The sequence below is a fragment of the Conger conger genome, chromosome 1 (assembly GCF_963514075.1).
Source record: "Conger conger chromosome 1, fConCon1.1, whole genome shotgun sequence".
In the NCBI taxonomy this organism is placed as follows: domain Eukaryota; kingdom Metazoa; phylum Chordata; class Actinopteri; order Anguilliformes; family Congridae; genus Conger; species Conger conger.
Genome location: NC_083760.1, coordinates 82,158,961 through 82,177,626, shown reverse-complemented (window position 1 = coordinate 82,177,626; position 18,666 = coordinate 82,158,961). Strand labels below are relative to the sequence as shown.

General features: G+C 39.7%; 1 protein-coding gene across 3 annotated transcripts in view; it reads left to right on the top strand.

The window, feature by feature from the left end:
* The window catches only part of aplp1 (amyloid beta (A4) precursor-like protein 1), a 53,088-nt gene extending 43,501 nt beyond the window's left edge, over positions 1-9,587 (top strand). The window contains exons 13-17 of one of the 3 annotated variants that reach the window (XM_061238981.1): positions 410-433; positions 773-816; positions 1,132-1,197; positions 1,377-1,520; positions 6,065-9,587. In XM_061238981.1, the coding sequence (XP_061094965.1) occupies positions 410-433; positions 773-816; positions 1,132-1,197; positions 1,377-1,520; positions 6,065-6,163 (377 nt within the window). In that variant the 3' untranslated portion in view covers positions 6,164-9,587. Of the gene's footprint in view, positions 1-409; positions 434-772; positions 817-1,131; positions 1,198-1,376; positions 1,521-4,902; positions 5,084-6,061 lie in introns of those variants that run through there. The other 2 variants (XM_061238975.1, XM_061238988.1) reach the window with 2 other exon arrangements.
* Positions 9,588-18,666: the final 9,079 nt, after the last annotated feature.

Genomic DNA, 18,666 nt, shown 5'->3' with positions numbered 1-18,666 from the left:
GCGAAATAAATCAAAACCAAAACAGTAGCTTTTGATTTATTTTTCCCGCAAACCAAGCCCAGCTGCCACAGACTACTGATATTTCACTGACACAAACGAAAGTTTTCACTTTACAAGGAAATCAACCCGAGATAACATTGCTTATTTCCCCGTTTCTCACACTCTAAATTAATTGACATATTGATCATTAAAGAGATTTGTGCCTGACCAGTATAGATCTCGGGTTATTGAGACTGTCGCATTTGGGGATGCTGCATTGATTTCCTTTAAGCCAGACTGTCAAAGGCAGCTTTTCTTCACTGGGCATATTCAATATACTGTATGGATCAAGTGAATGTTATTGCTTTGCACAAAATAACAGAACTTAATGTTCTTTTATATGTTCCTCTTTTTGCTCACATATTCATAGACTCTCAGCCCAACAGTAAGAAAGGTGAGTTCTGGGATTGGTGGAGGAGGGGATTTTGGTTTTTCTAGGATTCGTATATAGTGTCTAAATTACTTAAACATCTGATTTAATTGAAAAGAATTAAGAAGTGTTATAACTCATAGTAGTGACATTTTTATCCCAGAAATATCTGTTTGTATTGACATTTACAAATGTTTCCTCAAAGTCTTCATGAAACATTGTTTTGAAAGTATAAATTCTACAAACTTTTATCAAGCCTCTCATGATTCATTCACAGAGCTATATTTCTGTTTAGGATATAATGTGTGCAGTAGACATTGTACATATTCAGACAGTTTGGTTTTTATCTGGATGTTCCCATAGGGATGGATGAGTATGACTATGCCACGGCTGAATATGAAGAAAAGGTACAAGATACATTATCATAGATCTTTATTTGGTACATGCTCTCATCCTGAGTCACTCAGAAGCATAAGATTTTATGAAATATTACATTCATAACACAGCAACAACCAGCACACAGAACAGTAGTTGAATAGCTGTAAAAAATGTGTTGTCTACGTCAAAATTATTCTCACTGATTCTTTCTCAGCAAAAACAGATAATAAATTAATAGATCATTTTAGAAATCCAAGCTAATCAAAAACATGTTATTTGCAAACTGATACTTGCTAAGTAAATTCGTTTTTTTTAAATGGACGCCATTGTTTTCCTCTTTTTAGGTGAACACATCTGTGGAACTGAAGCAGGTGGTGTACAAGTCTCCAGGAATCCAGAGAGATGAACTGGTAAGTCCTGCCTGTTAGTGCACTAGCAGGATGGGCACAGCCATATACACAGGCTTCGCCATCTGTAGTTCTCCCATTGCAATCTCTACTCTTCTCCCTTTCATTCCCTTCTTTACCCCTCTCTCTCTCTCTCTCTCTCTCTCTCTCTCTCTCTCTCTCTCTCTCTCTCTCTCGCCTAGCAACCTGACGCCTTGGAGACGTTCAACCGCGGGGCCATGGTGGGGCTGCTGGTGGTCGCCGTGGCGATTGCCATGGTCATGGTGATCAGCCTGCTGCTGGTTCGCAGGAAGCCGTACGGCACCATTAGCCACGGCATTGTGGAGGTAAGAGGCTGGCCCAGGGCGGTCGCACCCAAAATCACACGCCAGTGGGCTGCTAGTCTAGGAGAGCGGGTCACTAGTCTAGGCCAGTCAGCTGCTAGTCTAGGAGAGCGGGTCACTAGTCTAGGCCAGTGAGCTGCTAGTCTAGGTGAGTGGGTCACTAGTCTAGGCCAGTGAGCTGCTAGTCTAGGAGAGTGGGTCACTAGTCTAGGCCAGTGAGCTGCTAGTCTAGGTGAGTGGGTCACTAGTCTAGGCCAGTGGGCTGCTAGTCTAGGTGAGTGGGTCACTAGTCTAGGCCAGTGGGCTGCTAGTCTAGGTGAGTGGGTCACTAGTCTAGGCCAGTGGGCTGCTAGTCTAGGTGAGTGGGTCACTAGTCTAGGCCAGTGGGCTGCTAGTCTAGGTGAGTGGGTCACTAGTCTAGGCCAGTGGGCTGCTAGTCTAGGTGAGTGGGTCACTAGTCTAGGCCAGTGGGCTGCTAGTCTAGGTGAGTGGGTCACTAGTCTAGGCCAGTGGGCTGCTAGTCTAGGTGAGTGGGTCACTAGTCTAGGCCAGTGAGCTGCTAGTCTAGGTGAGTGGGTCACTAGGCCAGACCAGTGAGATGCTAGTCTCGGAGAGTGAGTCACTAGTCTACGCTATTGAGCTGCTAGGCTAGGAGAGTCGGTAGCCGGGCGTGTACACTGTTTTCCATTTGCCTCTGCTGGCTCATCAGATATGTGAGCAGCCACCCTCGACCTCCCATACATCTGATTTTTGGCTCGAATCAAGTGCCATAGTCCCACATACGACAGGTAGGGTGCACTTTCACAGACCTGCCTACCCCCCTCAGGTCTCACTCATACACAACTGTAAATAAATAAGTCTATCTTAAGAAAATAAATACTTTGCTCAGAAGTATAATAACATTTACAACCATTCGTTTAATATTTTCAAAATCCCCAAGCAGAACAGTCTGTATGTCCAATTCAGCCTTGATATTACACTTTCTTAGCCACATTTGAATTTAAGGCCAGAAAAGGCTCATTATGCGACAGTACCGAAAAATATATTGAATCGATTCTGGTTTCATCTTGGCATAATCTACATACTGGAGAATGTTCTATGAAGCGGAGGCTAAAAGCGGAGGCTAAAATTCTAATAGTTTCAAGTGGAAGGCTGGCATAAAGGAATCAATAGTTATATTACACAGGTGCATCTCAAAACATTTGAATATTGTGGAAAAATCTTTTTCCCTAATTTAATTCAAAAAGTGAACATTCTAGATTCATTACACATAAACTGAAATATTTCAAGCCTTTTTTTTTGTTTTTATCTTGATGATTACGGCTTACAGCTCATGAAAATCAAAAATCCAGTATATTAAAATATTAATATTATTACAAAAAAAGTATTTATAATACAGAAATGTCGACCTTCTGAAAAGTATGTTCATTTATGCACTCAGTACTTGGCCAGGGCTGCTTTTGCATGAATTAGTGCATCAATGTGGCGCGGCATGGAGGCAATCAGCCTGTGGCACTGCTGAGGTGTTACGGAAGCCCAGGTTGCTTTGATAGAGGCCTTCAGCTCGTCTGTATTGTTGGGTTTGGTGTCTCTAATCTTCCTCTTGACAATACCCCATAGATTCTCTATGGGGTTCAGGTCAGGCAAGTTGCCTGGCCAATCAAGCACAGTAATACCTTGGTCAGCAAACCAGTTACGAGTAGTTTTGGCACTGTGGGCAGGAAATCAACATAAAGCTTTTCAGCAGACGGAAGCATGAAGTGCTCTAAAATCTCCTGGTAGACAGCCGTGTGGACTCTGGACTTGATCAAATCCAGTGGACCAACACCAGCAGATGACATGGCACCCCAAATCATCACTGACTGTGGAAACTTCACACTGGACTTCAAGCAACTTGGATTCTGTGCCTCTCCACTCTTCCTCCAGACTCTGGGACCTTGATTTCCAAATGAAATGCAAAATTTACTTTCATCTGAAAAGAGGACTTTGGACCACTGAGCAACGGTCCAGTTCTTTTTCTCCTTAGCCCAGGTAAGATACTTCTGACATTTTCTCTGGTTCAGGAGTGGCTTGACACTAGGAATGCCACACTCATAGCCCATTTCCCGGACACGTTCTTGAATCGGCTTTGCTTGACTATCCTCTCAAGGCTGCGGTCATCCCTGTTGCTTGTACACCTTTTCCTACCACACTTTTCGCTTCCAGTCAACTTTCTATGAATATTCTTTTGATATTCTTTTGACAGCCAGCAATGACCTTCTGTGGCTTACCCTCCTTGTGGAGGGTGTCAATGAGTGTCCTCTGGACAACTGCCATGTCAGCAGTCTTCTCCATGATTGCCCAACCAAGTATTGAATGCCTAAATTAACAGACTCTTCAGAAGGTCGACATTTGTATATTATAAATCCTTTTTTTGATTGGTCTTATGTAAAATTCAAATATTTTGAGATACTGGATTTATGTTTTTCCTGAGCTGTAAGCCGTAATCATCAAGATTAAAACAAGAAAAGGCTTGAAGTATTTCACTTGATGTGTAATGAATCTAGAATATATAAAATGTATGAAAGTTTAACTTTTTGAATTAAATTACGAAAAAAGAATTCAAATTTTTCTAATTTTTCGAGGGAAGGTTGCATTAAAAATCTGTTCTCATTTGTACAGAATTTTATATGATATATCAAAAGCACCTTTACTTTTATATAAAAGAGATACATTTCTTTATTAATATTACTAGTTTTTGTCCATTTATTATTTTGTATACTGGGTCTGCAGACCATTAGTTTCCCAGGCACCTTAACCAGTTCCCTTTTCCAATTCTATGGTAGGGATGCAGGTAATTGATTATAACTTTTCATGGAACCAACCTGTCTATACACTAGTTTGTTCATATGACATAATCTTACCTTCTTGAGTTAAAATATTATTTACAAAGATAATTCCATTCTCAAAACATTGTTTCATAAATAAAGGTTTATTACCGATTACTATAGTTGAATTGAACCATTGATCTGAGGACCCATCCTTGTCTGAGCATGTCTGGGTTTGTTTTGTGTATCTGATTTTATGGGAACGAATGACACTTATGTGGCCTTCCATGTAGGGTGAATGTCTGATACCATAATGTTCAGGTTTCATACACCAGCAGGGACATGGCATATTAGATTCTGGTAAGATCCCCAGATCAGAAACTATGGGTTGGACCAGTAAAAGTTGGCAGGTTCATCTGCTTTTAGCAGGTAAATAATTCAAACACAATAACAATCTCCTCCTTCCCATCCATGTTTTTCCTCCCGTGTTCTCTTCCTCACTCTCTCCCTCTTTCTTTTCTTCCCTCTTTCTCTGTCTCTCTCCCTCCCCTCCATCGGTTTCTCCCCACGCCTCGCAGCACTGCCATGTCAGCAGTCTTCCCCATGATTGCCCAACCAAGTATTGAATGCATAAATTAACATACTTTTCAGAAGGTCGACATTTGTATATTATAAATCCTTTTTTTGATTGGTCTTATGTAAAATTCAAATATTTGAGATACTGGATTTATGTTTTTCCTGAGCTGTAAGCCGTAATCATCAAGATTAAAACAAGAAAAGGCTTGAAGTATTTCACTTTATGTGTAATGAATCTAGAATATATAAAATGTATGAAAGTTTAACTTTTTGAATTAAATTACGAAAAAAAGATTCTAATTTTTCAAATTTTTCGAGAGGCACCTGTATATAGATTCATATATCACATTCCATGGGAAGGTTGCATTAAAAATCTGTTCTGATTTGTACAGAATTTTATATGATATATCAAAAGCACCTTTACTTTTATATAAAAGAGATACATTTCTTTATTAATATTACTAGTTTTTGTCCATTTATTATTTTGTATACTGGGTCTGCAGACCATTAGTTTCCCAGGCACCTTAACCAGTTCTCTTTTCCAATTCTATGGTAGGGATGCAGGTAATTGATTATAACTTTTCATGGAACCAACCTGTCTATACACTAGTTTGTTCATATGACATAATCTTACCTTCTTGAGTTAAAATATTATTTACAAAGTTAATTCCATTCTCAAAACATTGTTTCATAAATAAAGGTTTATTACCGATTACTATAGTTGAATTGAACCATTGATCTGAGGACCCATCCTTGTCTGAGCATGTCTGGGTTTGTTTTGTGTATCTGATTTTATGGGAACGAATGACACTTATGTGGCCTTCCATCTAGGGTGAATGTCTGATACCATAATGTTCAGGTTTCATACACCAGCAGGGACATGGCAGATTAGATACTGGTAAGATCCTCAGATCAGAAACTATGGGTTGGACCAGTAAAAGTTGGCGGGTTCATCTGCTTTTATGCTTGGCCTATCCCATCCCCGGTGGTGAACGGTTTCTTGGAAGCAGGTAAATAATTAAAACACAATAACAATCTCCTCCTTCTCATCCCTGTTTTTTCTCCCGTGTTCTCTTCCTCACTGTCTCTCCCTCTTTCTTTTCTTCCCTCTTTCTCTGTCTCTCTCCCTCCCCTCCATCGGTCTCTCCCCACGCCTCGCAGCAGGTCGACCCTATGCTCACCCCAGAGGAGCGACAGCTGAACAAGATGCAGAACCACGGCTACGAAAACCCCACCTACAAATTCTTTGAGCAAATGAACTGAGGAGATGGGCGGGGCCTCTGGGTCGAGGCCCGTAGCAAAAGATCCACCCTCTCTTTTTCCCACTTTAGGGATTGTCCCCCCTCCCGTCACTTCCTGAAATGTGGATGTACCATCAGAACAACAATTAAAATTTTAAACAAAATAGTAACCCCCCCCCCCCCCCTCGCAAACACCCTGACCATTCTCAGATTACTTAGTATTTAGGGGTAGAAATCATCCCTGTATTTAGAAGACATTGTCCCCATGTTTATTTTAAGGAATGTTTTGTTTCTGACTGTTTTGGAACAAAAGGGTTTGCAGTGGAGTTAACTGAAGAATGTCCTGATTTGCAATGTTAATAATGGAATTTGTTTTAAATGAGCTATTATTTTGTTGTAGGTGACATATAGAAATATTTAATTTTGTATTTTAGAGTATACTATTATCGTTGGTTTAATTATTTTATTATGACATAGCTGAAAATTATATTATTTTTTAAATTCAGATAAATATTGTTACGTGAGTCGAGGAGAATTCAGTTCTAACAATCTACGCTGACTTTTCATTCCTTGTCACTTTTAAAAACGTATGTTTAGAACTGCTTAAGAACCACTGTGACCCCCTAGCACACATAATGTGTGAGCAATTGGCTTTCAAATGGGATGATATAGTTTTAACCATAAGAGATGATGGGGAAGGTAAAGGTGAGGTGGCCATCTTGCTCAGTGTGTATGTTAAAGCATCAATACCGCGATATAAGTGAACTGACAGGAAAAGCACTGAAACATTATGTTTAAATAGAAGACCCAAAATGGTTGTCATTCTATGGCACACACACATGTATATACACACATACACACACACACACACACACACACACACACACACATATACACACACATATATAGACTCACACACCCACACACTTATGCTTATTTATTATTTATTTATTTAATTCTTTTTTTTTTTAATGTGTCTTTTTTCATTTGTATTTCGAAAGACAAAAAATCCTATATTAATATGACGGAGTGGGGGTCCATAAAACCTTTCGATGCATTTTGAGATTTGTTGAGTCAAACTCCAAATTGGTTTCACTCAAGACAGTGACATTTCAAAAATAATATGCTGTAGCTGCCCACTACAAACATTTATCTTGTTCATTGTGTCACTGAGGAAATGTCTCAGTACTGAATAACTGTTAATTGTACCACTACTTAAAAAAATGTTGAATAATAATCAGAAATCCTTTATTTTAAAGAACGCATGCAAATTTGGTGTATGACGCTACCGTATTTGTGTTGTTCCTGTTTTTGCTTTTGATAAAATGGAAATGTTGCAATTTAATTGACAGTGTAGATACAAACAACTTAAATGGGAAAAATGTAACCTTTTCATTTTTACTTTGCATCAATGCAAGTGCGGAAAAAAAACATACTGTGCTGCTCAGAGGGAGAGAACATATTTAAAACATGGCTGATTGAAAACGGACTGTTGTTAAAAAAAGAAATAAATAAAAACCAGCACAAGGCAACAATACAGTTACTTCTGACTGAATGTATTTTAGGTAGAAATTTAGAACTAACTTCCTTTCAAATGTGCACCACTGTCTTAAGTAATCCCTTTCACAAAAAGCACCACAGTCCATTAGGAAACCCATTATATTAATATCTGTCTATAGTTTACCGTGGTACCACGCCACTTGTTGTGTCTGGTTTTTGGGTCTGGTATACATCTACAAAGACAATGAAATACGTATTTGCACATCGTCAAATTTTGGTGCATATTTGAAGTGAATTCAACAAATCAAGGTAATGTTGTCTTTATCTGGGCAGGAAAGGCTTGGTAAACAGAGAGGCCTAGCTAGTGTCAAAGCCTGGGGCCACAGTAGATTATGTAGCCCAGAATAGGTGACACATAAGGGAAGTAAACAAAAAAAAAAAAAAAAATGTGTGAAGTATTTTTTAGATGTTAACTGTTAAACACATCTTAATTCTGGCACACTGTAGCTCAGTATGTCTTAATGCGTTATCCTGTGCTGTCAAGTTAGTTTAAAATAACATACATTGAAAATATTAGCAGCAATGATGTGGAATGTTTTTGTCTACTATAGATACTACCTTTTCAATGAATAATTCCATCATGGGAAAATTGGCTACATATTGACAAGGCTAAACTTGATATCATAATTACTATTAGTAATATTTTGTCTTTGTAAATAAGAATCAGTGGTACAGGTAAATTGCAAGCTATATTGAGAGGGCTTTAGACATTTTTTAACATTTGTTTTTTTTGTTCCATGCTTGTGTGAAAAGACAGAAATGGCTATCAATGTAGACTGAAACAGCAACTGTGTAGATATACCGGTGTGGTTTGCATTTAAATCTGGCAAAACCCAGTCAATCTCTGCTTTACCATTGCATTCTTAATATGACACCAACGGCAACCACACTTTCACACATATCTTCGTAAAATTATGAACAAATAAAAAAAACCTCCTTCATACTTAACTTTATTCTGTACTTTTGTATGTGTTGTTCAAATGCAGCTGTGCTGTGCAGCTTAATCACAGACAATTTACCGGTTACAAAAATGCAAACAATGTAGATAGGTGAAAGTTGGTATAGTAATTGCGTAGTTTTGTACAGCCATGTCAGTGAATGACCATATAGGACGTCTCTTGCCATCTTGGCCATGTACTGGTATTTGGACAGAAAGTTCAATAGCCACAGAAGAGGGGTTGCCAGGTTGTCCACATTTCCCACAGAAGTTAGCTCCTCACCAGCATTTGGCTAGGGACAATGGTGCATCGTTTTGAGTTGCCAATTTCAAAAGACCAACTGAATTACTTGTCCCTTGTGCTTGCCCCCCCCCTCCCCCAGTGTGAAAGAAAACAAAGAAAATGTGTTAAGATTTGTATTTAATTGCTGTTATTATTGCTTATTTCCACGCTGTGTTTCAGAGGTTAGAATTATCCGTTTGTTACTTAGCAGACAGTGTCAATGGGCTTGAGTGTCATGTTGTTTTTTTTAAATAATAAGTGATAAGTTCATTGAAAAATCCTGACATTACCCCATAAAGGGGGATACTAGACTGTAGCATGACCAATTAACCATCATATGTTGACGCACAGTACCAAGAAACCAAATAATATTATTTTTGGCAGGAAGACAGGTTCTTAGAATTGGCATGAACTATGACTTCACCATCATTCCAGCTCATAGCATTATAAACTGATTAGAAACATGTCAAAACTACCTAGGAAGTTGATTGTCAGTTTCACTCAAAATTTGACCAAAGATTTGCTCGTGAAAATATTGGGGAAAAGTCTGTCTAATTTGCCTGATTTTGTTGAACATGTCCAAGTGTATGATATGAGCCAGCCAACTGAGATAATAAACGTATTTATTGATTTGAAATAGTAATAAAATGACAAATGACAAACGAAGCACTGAAACCTTTTTTTCTTGCAACCCTGCCATATCCTCCTCGTCTGCAGATATCAGGAATAACCTGTTTTACCTGTGTGGCCCAGGTACATGTCCCTTAGGTCCCTCTCTCCCCAGGCTACCTGGCTCCTTCCATACACTGTTAATACAGTATATATCCTGTGTCTGTTCCAATTCTGAGTGATCCATTGCATGAGCAAGGTGTAGTTTCCATTTTGGCAGACAAGTTTAATCCAAAGCGATTTACAAGTGCATAGGTTCTTCCACAGGTTAGAAGCATCTAATCCCTAACTAGTAAAATATGCATGAATATAAGTGCTGTAATGGCATCTGTCATACCCTGACCTCCTCTCCTGTTCCCAGTATCTTTTTCTAAGAGCATTGTGGATGTTTGGAGTGGAGGTGATGTGTTTTGCGTCTTGCAATGGGAGGTGTGTGTGTGTGTGTGTCATGGCTAACTGTGTCTCTGCAGTTCTGTTCGTAGTAGAGGTGATATGTTTTTTGTCTTGTGATGGGAGGTGTGTGTGTGTGTGTTGTGGCTAACTGGGTGTCGCTGCAGCGCTGTTTGTAATGGAGGTGGTACTGTGTAAAATAATGAGGCTCACATGACAAAATGTCTTGAGCCTATATCCTCCTAAGACCCAGCAGAAAAAAAGGAAAATTTAAGTATTACAATATCATGACTTAAGTGTCTTGGATGACACAAAAACATGTTGACATATACTTTTAGTATATGTCCCAGCATTGTAGAATATACAGTGGCTTCAGAAAGTATTTAGACCCCTTCACTTTTTGCACTTTATTGTGTTCTAGATTTAATTTTAAATGGATAAAAGTGCCAAATTGTGGTCAGGTGCATCCTGTTTACTTTAATTAACCTTGGGATGTGTCTAGAACTTGATTGGAGTCCATCTGTGGCAAATTGAATTGATTGGACATAGTTTGGAAGTCCAAGCAACTCCCACTAGACCTCCGTGATACAATTGTGTTGTGGAATAGATCAGGGCAAGGGTATAAAACCATTTCTAAACCTTTGACTGTTGCCAGGAGCACAGTGGCCTCAATAATTGTGAAATGGAAGATGTTTTGAACCACCAGGAGTCTAGAGTTGGCCTTCCAGCTAAACTCAGTAACCGGAAGTTGACCAAGAACCCAATAGTCACTCTAACAGAGAAGTCCTCTGCAGGGAAAGGCCGGAAGGATGACCATCTCAGCAGCACTCCATCAATCAGGCCTTCATGATAGAGTGGCTAGACAAAAGCCACTCTTAAGTAAAAGGCATATGGCAGCCAGCTTGGAGTTTGACAAACAGCATTTAAAGGACTCAGGGAGCATGAGGAAGAAGAGTATCTGGTCTGATGAGACAAAAATGTAACTCTTTTGGCAGAATTCCAGGCACTATGTCTGGCGAACACCAGGCACTGCTCATCACCTGGCTAATACCATCCCTACGGGGAAGGGGCAGGTAGACTGGTCAGAATTGAGGGAAGAATGAAGCCAAATACAGAGAGGTCCTTGAAGAAAACCTGCTCCAGAGTGCAAGCGACCTCAGAGTGGGGAAAAGCTTCACCTTTCAGCACAACAATGACCCAAAGCATACAGTCAAGACAAAGCTGGATTGGCTTCGGGACTCTGTCTCTGACTGTCCTCAAGTGGCCCAGCCAAATCCCAGACGTAAACCCCAAAGAACATGTGTGGAGAGACCTGGCAGTTCACACTTCCCATCCAATCTGACAGAGCTTGAGAGGATCTGCTAGGAAGAATGGGATAAACTACTCAAAATCCAGGTATGTAAAACTTGAAGAGACTAACCCCTGTAATTGCTGACAAAGGGGCTTCTACAAAGTCATGGATTAAGGGTTTGAATACTTATATAAATGAGAGATTTCAGTTTTCGATTTGTAGTACATCTGCAAAGATTTCTAAACATGTTTTCACTTTGTCATTATGGGTTATTGAGTGTAGATTGATGGACAAAATTGGTGATTTTATCCATTTAAAATTATATCTGCAATGCAATGAAGTGTCCAAAAAGTGAATGGGTCCGAATACTTTCTGAAGCCACTGTATATGCTACTTGATTTTAAGACTAGATATACTGTAACAGAAATATCCTTTATTCCTACTTCCTCAAAACTCAGCTTCCCGTTATCAAATGTCACATGCTGCAGTCTGAATGTTTTAGCACAGCAGTTTTTCACAATGCCTTATTGTCTCAAAAACATAGGTTGTACGTACTTATAATTAAATTTAAAACAATAAAACTCAGGATTCAAAACGTTCCCTGTACAATGCATGTCCCCGACAGGGCAACGTTAATTCCAAGGTCTAGGTCTTGTCAAAGGCCAGGAGAGAATGCAGAAGATTGATTGTCGATGTCGCGATTCCTAGTTAAGATCTGAGAATCGAGAGAGTGGCAACAGGGTACTGAGTCAAGGAGCAATCAAAGAAGAATCAGAATCAACTTTATTGTCAGTGCACATACTACTAGGACAACAAAAATGTTGCATCTGACCCGGTCATGCAAATAATAGTTACAGTGCAGTAATAGTGCAATATTATTGTATTGTATTATGATGGTAGTAATATTATGATATTGATAATAGTAGTAGCAAAAAAAAAAAGTGGAATCCATTGCATACATTGTACGCCATGCATAGTATGAAATATAAAAAAAAATAATAGCTGAAATAAATATGAATACATTAGTACTGATGTGTACAGTGAATATGTACCATGTGTGCAGTAGTGGGGGTCCTGAGGTAGGCAGTCAGTGTGAGGTAGTTTGAGGGGGGGGGGGGGGGGGGGGGTTGATGCTGGGTGTCAGTGTTTTCCCACAATCCCACAGGACAATTCCGCGACCTCCACCCAGCATGACGTCTAGCTCGGTTCAGCCAATCTCGTAAGGGCGGGAGCAATAAACTTTCCCCCGCATAAGAGCAAGGTATGTTCTCAAGCCGCTTCTTCTCACTTCTTTTCGAGGCACCCTCTTTTGGGTTTTTATTGGTTATTTCTAATTCTTTACAAATTAAAATCCTTTTTCATTTTAAAACACACTCAGTAACACAAAATAATCTTTTTAACAAATACAAACACTCCTTTTGAACTAAAAGACGATATTTAGATGAGACCTAACTCGGACAGAGGCTGAATTCTACACCGCGCACTACCAGGCCTACGGACACACCTAGTTACCTCGCGGTAACTTAGTTCCCTATAGCGAGTGGAAACTGGTGTATGCGGAACACTACATCAGTTTACCCCTGCAAAGCAAAGCAACAAACATTTCCACCCGGAAAAAGGACCGGCGAACATTTTTTCAGCAACCGAACGGACCAGACGACAACGCGCGGCTGAGACGGGAACACCCCAGCTTTGCGCTCCTCTCCCAAGACATCATTCACAGTACCATCACAGCTTCTACAAGGACAGCACGTATTTTGGATCCAGCAATGCGTATGGACTCAGTAAGGCTACAAACATTCAGGCATAGTGTTTAGTTTAGTCTTAACTGACATTGTGAATCTGTGTTTCTATATTTGCTGTCTTATTTGAGTGTATTTTGTTAGCTTATGAGACTGATTATTTTTTGCAGTTATACTGCGACAATACATTAATTGGCGCCCCGGTTTCAAAGAGAGTAAAATCCCTACGTTATGTGCGAGGGCCCTACAACCCTCTACTGTATTTAAAGACAATCCTTTCTAGTCCTTTCTTTCATTCTCTCACAGTTCCTCCGTCTCTCGTCACCATGGCAACCTTTGCTGGTGTTGCAGCATTTCCTGTTGATGTAAATGTTTAAGATTTGCCCTCCATCTTATTCTGGGTGTTCTAGGTCTGGTAAACCACCTGCTATTTCCTCATGCTCATGTCACTCTCTTTCCACCTGAGACCAGAGACTTTGAGAATCTGAGACTTGTTTGTTAATGGCAACAGGAAATTGGGTTGGTGAAAAAACAGAGGTGCTTATATATACAAATGTGGTCTTTTAAAAAAGACCCAGTGACACTTCAGTGTCTTTCTTTCTGCTTGAGTTTCCAATGTGTTTATCGTAGGTTGTGAGCTTGATCTCAGATAGACAACATAACTATTGGCACAAATACATATATACTCAAATGTACTCACACAGTCAGATTTTCAGCTTTTATTAAAGACTATTTTTATACATTGGACAAATTACATTACTTTTCATACACATTTCATTTCAGGGTACCATACTATTTGGGACAATTTTGTTTTTGCTTAGTAAGTTGTATTCAATTGCTTCCCCAGTTTCCAACTTGCAAGCCACATTAAAAAAAGGATAATTATATCCTGGATCTGCAAAACCGGTTGGCCAGGATAGCAACGTTGGTAACCATAGTCACCGTGTAAGGAGACACGCAGAACAACAAGGGGAAAGGTACATGTAAGATTTAAGAAGTCAGGTTGTATTGTTTTTACATGAAAATTACAAAATACATTGAAATTGCCATGGCATGAGTCAACTGTCATTTTGAGATTTTTAAAATGAATTAAATTTCATAATAATCCATATCCTTTTTCACATAAACTTGTCTTACACACTGCTACTCCCTCAATACTGATAATGCAGAAGAGTACATTCATTCATTCATTCATTATCTTTACCTGCTTATCCTGAATAGGGTCGCAGGGGGGCTGGAGCCTATCCCAGCATACATTGGGCGAAAGGCAGGAATACATCCTGGACAGGTCGCCAGTCCATCGCAGGGCACACACACCATTCACTCACACACTCATACCTACGGGCAATTTAGACTCTCCAATCAGCCTAACCTGCATGTCTTTGGACTGTGGGAGGAAACCGGAGTACCCGGAGGAAACCCACGCAGACACGGGGAGAACATTCAAACTCCGCACAGAGAGGCCCCGGCCGACGGGCATTGGAGCCCAGGTCCTCCTTGCTGTGAGGCGGCAGTGCTACCCACTGCACCATCCGTGCCGCCTTCTTCGCGTTATGCTTCCTCCAAAACCGCGAATCAACCTATTATCAAAACAGAAAGGTAGTTGCAATGAGCAGCGGTTATATGGCTTCATTATACGAAAGAAGTTTGTGGTTCTCTTCTCCGAAACAAGGAGACAATAGATTTGTCTATTTTGATCACTGTAGCTGTATGAGCTTTACATTACATTACAGGCATTTAGCAGATGTTCTTATCCAGAGCGACGTACAATAAAGTACAAATCAAACACAGAGACGAGTGTTATGAGGACCCTAGAGGAAAGTACCTTCCGAGCGTGACCACACAGATACAATTTGAACCCTTGAGTACATCAACTTATCAACTAGCATACCACGTTTGGCAGCTAGATTAGAGTACAACAATACCTATACAGTCAGGTCCAGAATTATTGGCACCCTTGATGAAAATGAGCAAAAAAAGACTGTAGAAAACAAATAATACCATTACTCAGATATATTGTAATTTTCCAACATGTGGAAAATATTTTATGATCCAATGGAATCCACAAAAATTACAAATGATACATTTCTTTCCAAAAAAATAAATAAAGGTTTCACAATTACTGGCACACTTGATTTTAGTACTTGGTGCAGCTTCCCCTGGCAAGGATAACGGCACTGAGATCCTTCATATCCTTAGGTTTTGCGCTTATGGACTGCCCTCTTCAATTCAGACCACATGTTTTTGATAGGGTTTAAGTCCAGAGACTGAGATGGCCATTGCAAAACATTGATTTTGTTTTCACGGAACCATTTCTGTTGATTTTGAAGTATGTTTGAAGTCATTGTTACATTACATTACATTATTGGCATTTGGCAGACGCTCTTATCCAGAGCGACGTACAGTTGATTAGATTAAGCAGGAGACAATCCTCCCCTGGAGCATTGCAGGGTAAGGGCCTTGCTCAAGGGCCCAACGGCTGTGTGGATCTTAATGTGGCTACCCTGGGATTTGAACCACCAACCTTGCCTATCCCAGTCATTTACCTTAACCACTACGCTACAAGCCGCCCCATTGTCTTATTGAAGTCTCAGCTTCCTGGCAGAGGCAACCAGGTTTTTGGCTAAAGTTTCCTGGTACTTGGTGGAATTATGCCATTGACCTTAACAAGAGCCCCTGGACCACTGGCAGCAAAACAGCCCCAAAGCATCAATGGTCCACCACAATATTTGACGGTAGGTATGCAGTGCTTTTCCTTGTATGCATCCCTTTTTTGACGCCAAACATGCAGACGGTGTACGTGGCTAAAAAGTACAATTTTGGTCTCATCTGACCAGAGCACCCTGTTCCAGTCATAGTTCCAATGGTGTTTCGCAAACTCCAGATGCTTGAATTTGTTGGTTGCTCTCAGTAAGGGCTTTCCTTGTGCAGCCCTGATTTTTGAGACTTTGTGACCTCAAGAGGCAACTGACGTCTGCAGTTCTTGAACTGTGGTCCTTCGGTTCTTCTTTGCCTCTGTTTGGGAAAAATGCCCTTTTTAACATTTCACAGGTGAGCATCGTCTGATGAAACAGATCCAGTAAAAACACAACAATAGCTATTCTTCTCTTTATCTTTCGTATTTTTTTGCAAAGAAATGACAGAAAGTGAGAAAGCTTACCGGCTTTCTCATTTACATCAGACACAATAAGATTCTTATACACACTTTTCCAGAAGGGGGGGCTTTAACACACATTGTCAGTTAAGAATCAATTAAGAAAATTACCCTTACACCTCCCTCACCATCTTCCTCACTATGAGTGGGGGCAACATGCACTTGGGTCCTCTTCCTTGTGTCAGTCAACAACCATCTGTCTCTTTTGATTTGACAGTTCTTTGACTTTCTCCATGGCGATGGATTACAAAGGGTTATTACATGCGTGTTACCTCATTTTCATACCCTAGGGAAACAGGAAGTGATGGAAGGCCACAATACAGTTCCTTAAGACTGAGATTAACTTAAATAAGTAGAATTTTACTGCAGATTTAACTTTGTTTGGTTTTATTTAAAATAATCTACATTTTTCATTAAAAATAGTATTACTCAATAAGAAGAAAATGAAAATTATAATAATTGTATTAGGATAAAAGTATTTAGTTTTGCCATATGTTTGGACATAAAATATAGCTCATTATCTGTGTTGTGCCTTTTTTGCTCATTTTCATAAAGGGTGCCAATAATTCTGAACCTGACTGTATATAAGTGCCATTATAATCTATGGAATGCACAAGGCTAATCATGGTGGTGAGGTAGGGAGGGAAACGTACAGCTTGAAGAGGTGAGTCTTCAGTCTGCACTTGAAAGTGGTCAAAGACTCTACTGTTCTGACAACCACAGGAAGGTCATTCCACCACCGTGGGGCCAGAACAGACAGCAGTCGTGACCGAGAAGTGCAGGTGCAGTGAGTGGGAGGTGCCAGGCGTCCTGAAGTAGCTGAATGGAGATTACTGAACTGGGCTTGTAACTCAAAACTTGTGGGCATGATTCCCAGGTATGACTACCATTATCACTCTGGTTAAGGCCTGGGTTCATTTGGCCAAGGTTACACATTCTTTGTTACATATTTGCATTTGATATGAAGTACTTTTAGTACCTTATGCCCTAAAATTAAAAAAAGACGGTTTAGGGCAGAGCCCAGTGACATTGCTAACTGAAGGAGGGAATTTGTTCGGTTGCATGTCCTCATGCACAGCATTTTATAGCATCAAGTGGACAAAGTTCAGGCAAGTGCGCTCTGCCCTGGTGTTATTGGGGTGGTAGAGGCGTTTTAAAGCGTAGAAGGAAGGTTTTGACTGGTGACGTGTGGCAGCTTGAGAAAAGGAGTCTGTTCAAATGGGATCACTCCACGTACCAGTTGCTGTTGGAGAGAAACACGGGTTGGCAACTGTTCACTGTTATGCTTGGCATGACAGTACACAACTCGTGCCGCAAACTGGCAGACAACAAACAAGCACTCCGGCAACAATAGTATTTCATAATCATGATCATATCATAATATAATAATATAATCATTTAGTTTTAGCCTTTAGTGCTTGTGTGTTTTATTGATTGGAATCCCTTCTCTGAAACACCAGCAAAAGGCCACTATGTATAAAAAAACTACAGACACATCAGACACATTAAAATGTTTATTATGATTCAGTTTAACTGAACCTGAAGCACTATATCACTATAAGTCAATCATTAAGGAATCTCACTCCTGTAAAATCAGGAGTTCCCTTTCCTCCGCCATTTTACTTTTGCTTTCATTTTATTCACACTGATCTGGTATCTTAAGCAGACATAGTACTAACTTATAATAGTCCTCACATGCAAAGCTGTTTCTGTAAACCAGATAAACACTCCCTGACAACAAATCTTGGATTAATATGATGCAACACAAGGTGCGTATGGTTGATATTTTTGTTTGTACATATTTTTCAGAGTAGGCTGTGGGATTAACATACTGGCGATGTTGTCAGTATCCAAGTGGCGTAATACAACAATTAGTATCTTATATCTTGTAATTAATCATAGTAATAATTCAGGAGTTTCTTCATGTTGAGTTCGGTTAGCAGAATGAGTGGGTTTAAATGTAAATCAGAAAACTGGATAAATTTGACATTAGGGACTGGTACACTTTTTCAAGACCAGGCTTGATACAGTAATAGGTACTATGCAACTGTGCTTTTAGGTAATAGAGTTATTAAGTATAGTTAGTTATTAGGAAGCTTTAGGTATAGAGTTGTTCAAAATAATTAATTTAGTTCAAATTCATGAAAATGTTATGTTAAAAAATGATTTAAAAAGATTGTTGTTGAAACAGTGGTGGCGTTAAATTCCTTGTGCTTAACAATGTGTCAAATAGCCGTCTTTAACTCAAAATGAGATCGAAGAACTCCAACAACAAGTCTAACATTATCAGGAAATGTAACTATTCCTATTCAATACTTTAAACAGGGCAGCAGTCAGCAGTCAGTTCACAAGACAGGTGTGTAAAAATAAAATCTAAAACCGCCTTTTCAGTTTTTTTTTGTATGAAATTACTTGTGAAGTAGCACCTGCCTGGGCATGTATGTCACAAATAAATGTGGAATGTTCTGGAAAAATAAGAAATATGACATACAGAAGTAC